At 42.4% G+C, this 12,986-nt stretch overlaps 1 protein-coding gene across 1 annotated transcript in view; it reads left to right on the top strand.

The window, feature by feature from the left end:
* EIPR1 (EARP complex and GARP complex interacting protein 1) overlaps positions 1-12,986 on the top strand; it is a 78,896-nt gene that overhangs the window by 3,505 nt on the left and 62,405 nt on the right. Inside the window, exon 2 of the mRNA XM_069851592.1 lies at positions 9,790-9,873. Within this exon, the coding sequence (XP_069707693.1) occupies positions 9,790-9,873 (84 nt within the window). The remainder of the gene's footprint in view (positions 1-9,789; positions 9,874-12,986) is intronic.

Raw genomic sequence — 12,986 nt, 5'->3', positions numbered from 1 at the left:
TGACCCCCAAACCACTGTTTCGCAGAGTGAGTTTTTTTCCTTTTGAATGTCTGTGAGCTCTTCCAACATCGTACAGACATGCAAAATATGTTGGAATTTTAGAAGGTGTGCTTCTTCCTGTGATTTTCTTTAGAGACAGTATCCCTCCCATAGGTGCTCTGAGCATCCAACAGTAACGAACATGAGAAAATTGGAGCGGGTGATGAGTGAAGAAGTGAGACGCTGCTTGAATCGAGGGCTGGGTAGTGTCTGTGGATCACGATGAATGTAGGGCAACAGCAGCAGCTGCAGAGCATCTCAGAATGGAAAGGTTGTCCTTCTAAAAGGAGCCTGGGTAGACTTCACAGATATCCTTGATTGTGAGAATGTCGTAAATGGGGCTCAGGGGGTATCACCAAGTGCTGGTTTTTATCAGTGAGATTACGTTGTTCTCACTTGTCCAGGGCAGAGCTGAGCTGTTTACTATCTAACATAGACTACTCATTATGTTTATCTTATGTTGGATATGCTTCATTTTCAGGGATTCACAATTTCCCCCATCCTCTTCTTTGTTTAAACAGGGATGTTTCGAGTAGGTGTTTAAGCACTGCTGAACGTCTTGAAACACCGTGTTAGCCTTGGTTTCGGGGTAACTGGATGATGCCTAAAACCTTGAAATGAGCTGTGGGGAGGGGTGCTTTCCAGGACAGCTGTTCAGCACCTGGGTAGCAGACCCCAAACCCAGGATTTGAGCTGTAACGTCACCAGTACCGAGTCCAGCACTGTGTTGGACAGTGTTGGAGAATAAGGGTTATGAGGAGCAGCTGAGGGACCTGGTGTTGTTTATCCTGGAGAAGAGGAGACTGAGGGGAGACCTTATCACTGTCTACAACTGCCTGAAAGGAGATTGTCTTGAGGTGTGTGCTGGTCTCTTTGCCCAAGCCGTAGGTGATAGGATGAGAGGGAATGGCCTCAAGCTGTGCCAGGGCAGGTTCAGATTGGACATCAGGAGAAATTTCTTCACAGAAAGGGTTATCGAGCACTGGGACTGCTGCCCAGGGAGGCGATTAAGTCCCCATCCCTGGAGGTGTTTACAGGACAGGTAGATGAAGTGCTCAGGTATTTGATTTGGCAGTGGGCAAGTATGGTTGGGATAGGTGATCTCGAAGGTATTTTCCAACCTAGGGATTCTATGATTGTGAGTGTAAGGAGCAAGAAGGAAGGATGATAGAAGCCCTGCTTGCTGACAGCAGGGCTTTACTGCACAAGGGCAACTCCAGCTGCTCTGTGAGATGAGGTCTGGCTGAAGCAGCCTTAAAAAAAGTGCACCAATGCTTTATCAGCTTGTGCACTGCTCTGTGTTCCTGCCTTCCTCACTGAATAAGCAGTAACCAGCCCACATTGTGTTTTCAGTTGGTTGCTAACAGGTTTTATGAATCTGAACAGAGTCTATTGATTTTTTAGGGCTTCCTTGCCTGTCTGCAAGAGTAAGGTGAAACTTGAATTTCCCTAGAGCCAAATGTGACTTCTTGGAATAAGAACCTTGAATCAGTGCAAAATACTGACTGAAGCAGATTGGTCCCAGGTCTCCTGCTCCATTTGTGTATGAATAATATCAGTATGTATTGAGAACAGCTCAATTGACCCACATTTGATGGAGTGGAAGGCAGGGGATGAATTGTTGGGAGGAGGGGGGAAAGAGGACTTTAGTTAGCTGTGTGCCACTTGTGCTGTACCCAGGGAAGCCTGTGCTGCCTCTGGGGCTCAGCTGTGTCCCGGGCATGGGACTGGAGCCGATGCAGAGCCAGTAGCTCCTCTTAGCAATTGAGTTCTCCCTGGGATGGTTTTTTTGGTCTCTTGGGGGCTGAGAGAGTATGGCCTAAGCAGAATGTAAATATTAATTTTGGTACAGCTTTAGGAATGTCTTCAGAGGATTTATTTTGAAAATTGTACCAGTTCAAGAAACCGCATGATAACCATAGAATCATAGAATAGTTTGGGTTGGAAGGGACCTTAAAGCTCCTAGTTCCAACTCCCTGCTGTCGGCAGAGACACCTCACACCAGACCTGGCTACCCAAGGCTGCTTCCAACCTGGCCTTGAACACAGTCAGAGAAGAGGGCTTGGCCTTGTTGAACCAACTGAGGTTCTCACAGCCCCACTTCTCCAGCTTGTCCAGGTCCCTCAGGACAGTGTCCCATCCCTCTGGTATATCAGCTGCCCCACTCAGCTTGGTGTCATCTGCCAACTTGTTGAGGGTGCACTCGATCTTGCTGTCAGTATCATTGATGAGGCTATTAAACAGCACCCGTCCAGTACAGACCCCTGAGGGACAGCACTAGTCATGGATCTCCATCTGGACAGCTTGGTAGCTGTTGACCACTAGTCTCTGAATGCGACCATCCAGCCAATTCCTTATTTACCAAACAGTGCACCCATTAATCCATATCTCTCCAATTTAGAGAGAAGGATGTTGTGGGGGGCCGTGTCAAAGGCTTTACAGAAGTCCATATAGATCGCATCCATTGCTTTTCTGGTGTCCACTGCTGCGGTTATCCCATCATAGAAGGCCACTAGGTTGTTCAGACAGGACTTGCCCTTGGTGAAGCTGTGCTGGCTGTCTTGAATCACCTCCCTGTCCTCCATGTGCTTTAGCAGAGCTTCGAGGAGGATCTGTTCTGTGATCTTCCCAGGCAATGTCTTCATGAAATTCCTCACCTTTGTCTCAGTCCTTTTTTCTTTTCCAAGATTACTTGCCTTGTGAGTGCCAGGCCTGCGTATCTTAATCCAGGCTGTGTACGCATTGTTTTCATATCTACCTCTCTTCAGGACCCTTATTGGGTTTAAAAACTTCTTTACTGTGAGGGTGACAAGCACTGGAACAGGTTGTCCAGAGAGGTTTTGGAGTCTTCTTCTCTGGAGATATTCAAAACCCACCTGGACGCAATTCTGTGCAACCTGTTCTAGGAGAATCTGCTTTAGCAGGGGTTTTGGGCTAGATGATCTCCAGAGATCCCTTCCAACCCTGACCATTTTGTAATTCTGTGAGGATGGCATTTGAGTTGGAAGGACTTCTCGGGGGACTTCCATCTAACACAGGTTTAAAGTTTTACCATGGTGGGGGAAAGAGTAGATGAGTGCCAAAATTTTCTTAACTCATCTTCTAAAGATCTTCATAATGGATGAAGTGAATCGAGTAGAAACTAATTCTTCTAGTACCCTCAGGCAATTCGAATGATCTTGATAATACTGGATATGATACAGGCTAATGATAGCATGAAGATGCTGCTCTGTGAACTTGAAGAACCATTAAAAGATGATTGTGGTTCATGATAAAAATGATCATTGACGGTGTGAAAGCAGGATTTCTAAGGATGTTTGTGCTACGTGAGTGTTTGAGGGTGGCTTTTGCTGCTGTGAGGGTTTACAGAATCTGTCAGCCTTTGAAATAGGGTCACTGCACAAAATACAGCAGTGGCAGGAATTCTTGTGCTGTGAAAGGCTTGTAGAAAGCAGCTGTCTGAGAGCACTGGAGATCACCTGAGCATGTGTGCTGCCAGCCTCTTCCCTGGTAGAATCACCGCAGCTTTTTACAATGATAGAGGGTCCCCTCCTGTGGTGGGAGGAACAAGGCTGTCCTACCCAAGTAAAATCAAAGTGTACCTACTTGAAAATGGAAATTATGCTGGAAGGCAAAGAATAATATTCATGACATTATCAGTGTGGGGCTTCTTAGAATCATAGAATCACCAGGTTGGAAAAGACCTACCGGATCATCAAGTCCAAGCATTCCTTTCAAATACTAAACTGTGCAGGGGTGGGGCAGGGAACTTGTATTTTACCTCCGGAATGAGGCATCAGCAGAGCCAGCCCTTCCCCCTTCTCCTCCCCACCCCTAGTGCAGCCCATGATTTCTGGTTTTCAGCATAAGCAGAGAGTCAAATAGCTTTAAATTCATATTTGGGGATTGCAAGCCAAATACAGCGTCCTTCACATTTTATGTTGCAAGTTCACTGCTTTTTAGCACAGAGGATTGTATGAATTTAAAACATTACGTAGGCTGCAGAAATTCTTTTGGTTGTATTAAATGAAACAAAAATCTTCAAGCATGGGAGTCGGTGTATTTTTCTTGCTTCCGGATAACAAACTTGCGCAATGCATCAGCGAGACAAAATATGTATTCAAGAATACTGATCCTTTTTTCTTTGTTTATTAATGCTCTAAATAGTAACAGCCTAATTAAAAAAAAATTGATTGGTTTTTATTGCGCTGGTATTTCAAAAGGCGTTGAAAAGGGAAGGTTTTGGGAGAACTCACAAACAAAGCGTAGAGATTCAGTGCGTTACAGTTCCTAAGCACGCTAACTTTAAATGAGCTTTTATCATAGAATCACAGAATGGTTTGGGTTGGAAGAGACCTTAAAGATGATCTAGTTCCTGGGGTTGTTTAGCCTGGAGAAGAGGAGGCTGAGGGGGGACCTTATCACTGTCTACAACTAGCTGGAAGGAGGTTGTAGTGAAGTGGGTGCTGGTCTCTTCTCCCAAGTGACAGGTGATAGGATGAGAGGGAACAGCCTCAAGCTGCACCAGGGGAAGTTTAGATTGAACGTTAGGAGAAACATCTTCACTGAAAGGGCTCTCAGGCCCTGGCAGAGGCTGCCCAGGGAGGTGGTGACGTCCCCATCCCTGATGGCGTTTAGAAGACTGGTAGATGAGATGCTTAGGGATGTGACTTAGTAGTGGACAGGTACGGTTGGAGTTGACAGTCTCAAAGGTCTTTTCCAGCCTAGGCATTGTATTATTCTATGAATAATCATGAGTGCCTGTTTCTGCATCTCTAATACCTCAATGCGCATAGTAAAAGAGGAACTTGTTCTCTGGTAATAAGGAAGACAACGTTTGCTTTCTAGGTACGTCTGCATGGGCTACAGTTTCCATGATAGGAACAGCAGCAGGATAAGAAGTTTGGGGGGTTTTATTAATTCATCCTGGCTAACACAAGATTTTAATAATAATTTATTCTGTTTATACATTAAAATTTTTGTTTTCTTTTCCAGTTAAACTTCCTTCACTCAGCTTTACGTGACTTATTACCACCTCCACCCCTCCTTTTTTGATTTGTGTTACTCCTTTGTTGGTGGTCTTCACTGTTGGGGTTAGTTTTGCTTCCTTTCTGCTCTGGTGAAGTATAATGTGTGTTGGAAGTTCGTGAGGAATTTGTGATTCTGCTTCTCAAAGTGGGTCAGCTGCACTGTCTTGTGAACAGATGGTGCATTGTGAACGCTTCTTTAATTTTTATTTTTCCATGCATGCATATGGTTATTCCTCTCTAGGTGTGTAATTTATGATTCTGCAAAGTACTTCAGGATGCAGAGAATGCAAAGTAAAAGGAAATGTTGGTTTCCTTGGCTGGATTCATGTTGGTTTCCTTGGCTGGATTCTGTCTCCCTGACCCAAATTGTCAGCATGACCATTGTTACAGACTATTTAGTTTTGTGTGTCTAAGTATGAATTCACAACTTCTTTCAGAAAGCTTAAAAAAACCCAAAAGACAACACATTTGAGTTTTAACTGTGCTGTAGCAGTCTATCATGCTCTTTTTTTTTTTTTTTAGAAAATCTCTTTTGAATATAGTATGTGGAACGGAGTGTTTCTCATCAACACACCAAATCCAGGTATTTAAGTACATGAAATTTGCCTGGTTCTAGAGTCCTAAGACTTTTCTTTTTCCTCTTCCTGCCTCAGCCTTAACTCTTCTTCAATTTGATTTTGTCATCTTGAAAGGCTCAAGGTTCAAGTGTGGGTAAGAGCATCTCGCCTCCTGGTGTATAGAGTGCTGGTCAGAGATGCCTTTGGAGCACAGAGGATGCATTTTCTGTGTCTCTGCAGCAGTTGCTCAGTATCTATTGCCACCCATAGTGATTTTTTTTTTTCCCCCTGAAATGCAGGGATGAATCAGTAATTGGTGCATTCCTTCAGTGTTCTGTTTTGTGATTGTGTGCAACCTCTGGTTTAGTGGATTAAATGAGAATCAGAGAAGCTACAGACTGCAGTGTGGAATACAGATTTCAAAATCCTGTAAGGGGGGTGGTTCATTCCGGTGCCTTTGCAGACTCGTGTGGCATTAAGCAGGATTTGGTGTTTGCTTTCCAAAGGCAGGATTTCTTGTGTTAGCCAAGTGGAGTTTTGATTGCGTATTTATAAACTTCCTTCTGGACGGTTAAAATATTTGGTTAGAGCATCCATCAAAATCAAATTGCTTCTTTATCACCCCTGTTTTATCAAACTACCAGTTTTAAACCAGATGCGCTTCCTGAGAGCTGTTGGTGTGTGTGAAATTTGGACATGTAACCAAAAGGTTTGTTGTGGTTCATGATGTTTTAGTTGTTGCTTGCTAGCAAGTTTGTCCAGATCTTGGGTGTTCCTTAAGAAAAGAAATGATATAATTACATAAGTTGTTGCATTGTCAAGCATTATCGGTTCAGTGGGGCTTTCACCGTCACAGCGTGTGCAAGGACAACTTGTTTTCTCACTGTTCACATCTCTGTGTTCTGAATGTTTTCTATGCATCACAGTAACTTTCTTAGTAAACAATACTTTAAAATCTTGGATAAGAAACGCTTTTTGGGGCTGTATGCAGTTCAGTGTTCTGTGGATGCTGACATTTTATAAAAAATAATAAGCTCTATTGGTTTAGATTAATCACTATTCCTTTTACTATGCTTTTTGTTTATTTTCTCCGCGGCTGCTTTTGTGAAAGATGTTATTTGCAACCTCCTCTGACAGGTTGCAGTACCAGATTGCAAACTTGAGGCACTCTTCTTGATCTTGACTGTACTCCAAATTAATTTGTTCTTCATCACAAGGGTTACTCAGTGTCTTAATCTGTTGAAGTAACTGTTGCTCCTCTAAAAGTAACTCAAAGTAGACAAAATAAGATGCATTTTTCTGTACGAGGCAACTGGAAGTCCATTATACTCTGATTTCAATGATGAATCAGATCTTCCAGATTTATAAAGACTTGAGTTTGAACCTTGTGTTCTATGGATGTCATAGTCTTTTATGCCAGAGAATGAGCAATCGTGTTTCTTGTGAAATGCGTCTAAATATTTTTCTCAGACCATTGTTTGTTTGTTTTTTTTTTTCTGCAAAATGGGGAATAACTTAAAAATAACTCAAAGAGGTATAGACGAGCTGATGACATAAGTGCTACCAGGTAGTAACACAATTTCGTGTTGGACAATTTGTATCTAACCTGATGCATTTTTTTCAAAGCAAGGTAAGACCTGCTGGAAAGGCCCTAATAGGGAGGTAAAAGGGAAACCCCCTTTTATTTCTTCGGAAATCCGTAGGTCTCTTGAATTGCAGAAACAACAGAAGCTTGATGAATGAAAAAGGTGCAGAGCTGTTGCTCTATTTCTAGTTTTTTTTCTCCAAAATAATTGAAAGCAAATCTGAAATGAAAGGGAGCTCTCGGCAAAGATCTGCAAACATAAATCATAGATTCATGGAATGGTTTGAGTTGGAAGGGACATTAAAGATCATCTCATTCTGTTCAAGACAAAAAAAAAAAAGCTTTTCTGCAATATTCTTGGTGAACTTCAGTTGCTTCTGTCAATCATAAACACTCTTTAGGCTTTTCATAGGCAAGTGCCATATAAATAGGAGAGTACAAACAAATCTGTAAGGATTCATGCTGAACTCTGGTCTGCATTTGAGTATGTTTTGAACGCAAACTACTCACTGAATCATCTTCTCTGGTGCTTTCTTTCAATAGAAATGTTATGCTACTAGTTCACACTTACTAGGGTCGTTGCATTTTTTAACTCTATGCTAAATATTAAGCGAAATAGTACATTGAACTGCACATTTCAGATGCAAGGTAAGAAGTTCGTGCTCTGTAAGAGTTCAAAGCTTATTCTGAAAAATCATAGAATCATTTTGCAATGCAGGCTTCAGTGTCTGAAGAGTTCTGAACTCTTCTGTGCCAAGTAAGATGGGAACTGCAAGGGTTTGCTTTTTTGTTTTGACAAAGCCTTTCTATTAAACAATGTTAATAGGGGTGTTTTGCATGGGGAAGTAGCGGATATTTCTCACGGGTTTGCTAACAGTTGCTAAAAGTGCTGTGGAGTGTTGGTTTACCTCCTTTTTACTCAAAATGAACTAAGAGTATGTACTACTGACTACTGCAAACTAGCAATCGGGGTTTTAGTTCCAGCAATACTTTATTTCTCAGTGTTGCAAGCTGAATAAGGAAGGCAGAGTCTATCCAACTCATTAAGACAACAAAACTAGAAGATTATGACAAAATATTAGTATGTCAATAAATTATTTCTCTTGTCATTCTGCCAATTCTTATTTATAGTGGCCTAGAGTGGAAAAGAAGGGCTTGTTTTAATCATTGTTCTAAACTTGGTGGTTAGTGGTAACCAAAAAGAATCATTTTTTATGCAGGCATCTTCAATCTGAATGGTTTGAAAACTTCTGTGAGAACAGCCTCTTTCTTGGATGTTTTAGTGAACGCCAGTGACAAGTGGGGTTCCCCAGGGCTCGGTGCTGGGTCCAGCCCTGTTCAATGTCTTCATCAATGACCTGGATGAAGGCATCGAGTGCACCCTGAGCAAGTTTGCGGACGACACTAAGCTGGGTGGAAGTGTCGATCTGCTGGAGGGTCGGGAGGCTCCAAAGGGATCTGAACAGGCTGGATCCATGGGCTGAGACCAATTGGATGAGGTTTAACAAGGCCAAATGCCGGGTCCTGCACTTGGGGCACAACAACCCTGTGCAGTGCTACAGACTAGGAGAAGTCTGTCTAGAAAGCTGCCTGGAGGAGAGGGACCTGGGGGTGTTGGTTGACAGCGACTGAACATGAGCCAGCAGTGGCCCAGGTGGCCAAGAAGGCCAATGGCATCTTGGCTTGGATCAGAAACGGCGTGACCAGCAGGTCCAGGGAGGTTCTTCTCCCTCTGTACTCGGCACTGGTGAGACCGCTCCTCGAATCCTGTGTTCAGTTCTGGGCCCCTCACCACAAGAAGGATGTTGAGGCTCTGGAGAGAGTCCAGAGAAGAGCAACAAAGCTGGTGAGGGGGCTGGAGAACAGGCCTTATGAGGAACGGCTGAGAGAGCTGGGGGTGTTTAGCCTGGAGAAGAGGAGGCTGAGGGGAGACCTCATTGCTCTCTACAACTACCTGAAAGGAGGTTGTGGAGAGGAGGGTGCTGGCCTCTTCTCCCAAGTGACAGGGGACAGGACAAGAGGGAATGGCCTCAAGCTCCGCCAGGGGAGGTTTAGGCTAGACATTAGGAAAAAATTCTTTGCAGAAAGGGTCATTGGGTACTGGCAGAGACTGCCCAGGGAGGGGGTTGAGTCCCCTTCCCTGGAGGTGTTTAAGGCACGGGTGGATGAGGTGCTGAGGGACATGGTTTAGTGTTTGATGGGAACGGTTGGACTCGATGATCCGGTGGGTCTCTTCCAACCTGGTTGTTCTGTGATTCTGTATTTAAGAATTTTCCGCTGTTCTGTGGAGTTCTGTCAGCTGATGAAGGAGAATTGGTTTGAAAGAACTACTGTAATATTTAATGTTATCACTGTTCTAATAATGCCTCATAATGTGTTTAGCACCTGTTTGTTCTGTGCACCTCCTAAATATGAAAAACTGCACAAAACCTGTGATAACTAAAAGAAAGATGTAAAGGGCAGGAAAATTTGCAGATTTTAAGGATGCAGTGCTTAAAATAATTGATACGTAAGCTCCAAGACTTTTTCTGCAATTAATAATTGTATTGTATCTTCTAATGGATTTCTTCTTCCCCAGGCACGAGCTCTAACGCCTCAGACAGCAGAAACGGATGCAATAAGATTTTTGGTTGGAACACAGTCTCTTAGATATGATAATCAGGTAAATTTTTCTTTCAAATGTCAGCTGTAATTTTTTTCCTGTTTTTTAACATTGTTCCAGTATCTTCCCTTTGCCTTTCTCCCTGTGTTAAACTGGAATATGAAGTAATAGTCAAATCAAATACTTTGAGCAGAATGGAAATATGTTGGTAAGAAATGTAGGTGAATGAGAGCTGTGTGGATTTTCAGAAAATTAAATTATTCTTCTGAATTGTATGGCTATGGAGTTTGTTTAGTAAAAAAACTGCCATATTTTTGTTAATTGAAATTTATAGATTCTCTGGAGCTCTCTCTTCTAGTGGGAGGTCCCTGCTCATGGTAGGGGAGTGGAACTGGATGGGCTTTAAGGTCCTTTCAACCCAAACTAATCTATGATTCTATCTTTAAACCACAGAAGAGATGCAAAATAAAACGGAAGCCTTTAAGCATTGATTCTCTCTAATGAGACTCCTGGTACGTGCATGGTTCTGAGTGTGTGAAGCTTCATACACTGGATTTTTCATTATTAATTAGTGACAGTCAGCTATGTCCTTTCTGATTACAAGTGTGACAACACTTTAGACTAAAATGAGTGACTTGTGGCTTAGTTTTTCTTGGGCTTTTTCTTCTGCAATCGAGAGTACCATACTTGTACAGTGCTTTTAATTTTTGTGACTAAATTTTTCAGTAAATGCACTCATACTGAAGGATCTTGAGGCCAGCAGAACTGGAAGGCTCTAGTGAGTGTGGGGCGCAAGGCTTGGGGAGCAGAGGGGCTGCAGTGATGGTCTCTGAGAAGAGGCCGGGGGTTGCTCGTGCCACATGTGGCTGGTTGCAATGACCCTGCTGCAGCCAGCCTGGTGGCAGCTCTGAAAACATTTATTATGAATTATTATTGAATAATATATAACTTATTATGAAAACATAAAGGAGAGGAAATGCTGGAGGGAAAGAGGAGGAGGGAACAAAGACGGAGAAACAGTTGAGGAAATGACAGAGGTGAGACCAAGGTCAGGAGGAAAATAGGGTGCTCCATGGTAGAATCATAGAATGGTTTGAGTTGGAAGGGACCTTAATGTGCATCCAGTTCCAACCCCGTCCATGGACAGGGGCACCTCCCACTGGATCAGGCTGCCCAAAGTCTCATCCAACCTGGCCTTGAACACCTCCAGGGATGGGGCAGCCACAGCTTCCCTGGGCAACCTGGGCCAGGGCCTCACCACTCTCATGGTGAAGAAATTCTTACACACATTAATTAGTTTACCTGAGTCAAGTCTACTTTGGCTGCAACAGTAATTGGCAAGTGATGTCCCTGTCTTTAGCCTGGTCCATGAGCTTTCTTATTCCTGTTCTTCCTATTTTCTCCACCTGGGGAGCAAGTGGCAGGGTGGGAGTTGGGCTAATAGCCAACAGAAGCCCTTAGAATGGATATGGTCACGGACTCTTATGAAATGAGTGTTACGGACTACACAAGACTTAAGTTGGAGCTATAGCTCTGGGAGATGTGAGCTATCAATTCCCAGTGAGGCTTTGAGTTTAATGATGGTATGGGATGAGGCTCAAGGAAAAATAAATATTCAAAGTCTTAAGGGGGCCTGGAGTATTCAGTTTCTTTATGTTTCAGGTAGTACTTGTGAGACCAATAACAAAAGAGGTGGCAAACACACCTAGTTAAAAATACACACAATTATATTTTTGGTTATGCTGTCTCAGGTCTTCAGATATTTACTTATAACATGGTTTTATACTGTGATTTCTACACGGTTTGCTGCTGAGTTCAACTAACTAGTTAAATCCTGACACAAAATAGTAGTTGGAGAATGATTCTCACTTACCAGTTGGTATGCAGCAGATCTTCAATAATTAGATGCTCTGATTTAGGCAAGTTGATTTGGTGTATACTACATATTTTAGAAATATTTACACATATTTCAACTTTAAGTGTACTTTTCTTTTTCCAATGTGCAACATTAATAATAGAAATTCAGGATGCTTCCTAGGGTATTAACAAATGTTTGGGGCTTCTTGCCCTTTAGCTGTGCCTCAGGCCATCAGCTCCTCTCAGCTAGTTGCTAGTCCCCAAGAAGTGCCCTGGGCCTCAAGTCATTATTGCTTAATTCAGCACTAGGTTCTCTAGATTTGCTTATAAACTTTTTTTGTTGCCTGAACAAACTTATGAGTGGGTTTGCAACCTTTAGTAATTGAGCAAGAGCTTCACAGTGAGAGGGTTTTTTATGCAGGGCCATCACATGCAGTGTATTTCTTCCCTTCTGATCATGGAGAGGTGTGATGCAAATGAGAGCAGACCCGCTGAAAATGTTTTCCTATTAGCACTATTATTTCAAAGCAAAGGAAAACATTTATAGGAGTTTATATTCCATCAATATTTGAGATATTAACAGTGTGTAATACTTGGCATTTGGCCCTCACAGCTTACTGGGAATTCTTTAAGTTGTCTGTCTTTGCACTGTGTTCTACGCAGTTTTGGAACTTATTCTCAATGCTTTCATAGTGGCTAAGCAGTGGCTTTTTAAATGTTGTAGTTGGATGTGTTTTCTGTGCTTTGGAATCATATAAAGGAAATATGTCACTTATTCTTTTCTCGTCTCATTCTCTGCACTCCAAGTTATTTTCAGTCTTGTGTTTTCAAACCTAAAATGCAGTGTTCATGGTTTGCCTTAATACACAGTGTTATATATGCACTAAACCAGTTCTCCAGCCTCTGCTGCGCAAGAGTGCCTGACGAAAGAAAATCAATTATGGAGATTGCATAACTGAAAAAAAGACATAATTTGTGTCAAAGTTGGTTAATTTTTGTTTCTTTTACTTAGTCATTTCCATAGCAATCAGTAATTTATCCATATTTTGAGGAGAACTAAATAGTTATTTGTTCTCATTCAAATCTTGCTACTTTGTCCTCAAAACTTAGACTTGTGTTCAGTGGGAATTTTTCCAAGTGTAATTAGAGTGGATTAGTAACCCATTTGTTTAGAAGCAACTGATTTTATGACCAGTAACGAAGAGGTGTGTTCCACGCAAGTTACAATTACGCGTATCATTAACCATTGCACTACAGTCATGTTGAAAATCTCCTGTGTGGACTTGGCTTGCTTACACTGAACAGTTTTCTGTATC

This window comes from Phaenicophaeus curvirostris, chromosome 2, assembly GCF_032191515.1.
Source record: "Phaenicophaeus curvirostris isolate KB17595 chromosome 2, BPBGC_Pcur_1.0, whole genome shotgun sequence".
Classification (NCBI taxonomy): Eukaryota; Metazoa; Chordata; class Aves; order Cuculiformes; family Cuculidae; genus Phaenicophaeus; species Phaenicophaeus curvirostris.
The sequence above is the reverse complement of the archived record's forward strand: the minus strand, read 5'-3'. Positions and strand labels throughout refer to the sequence as shown.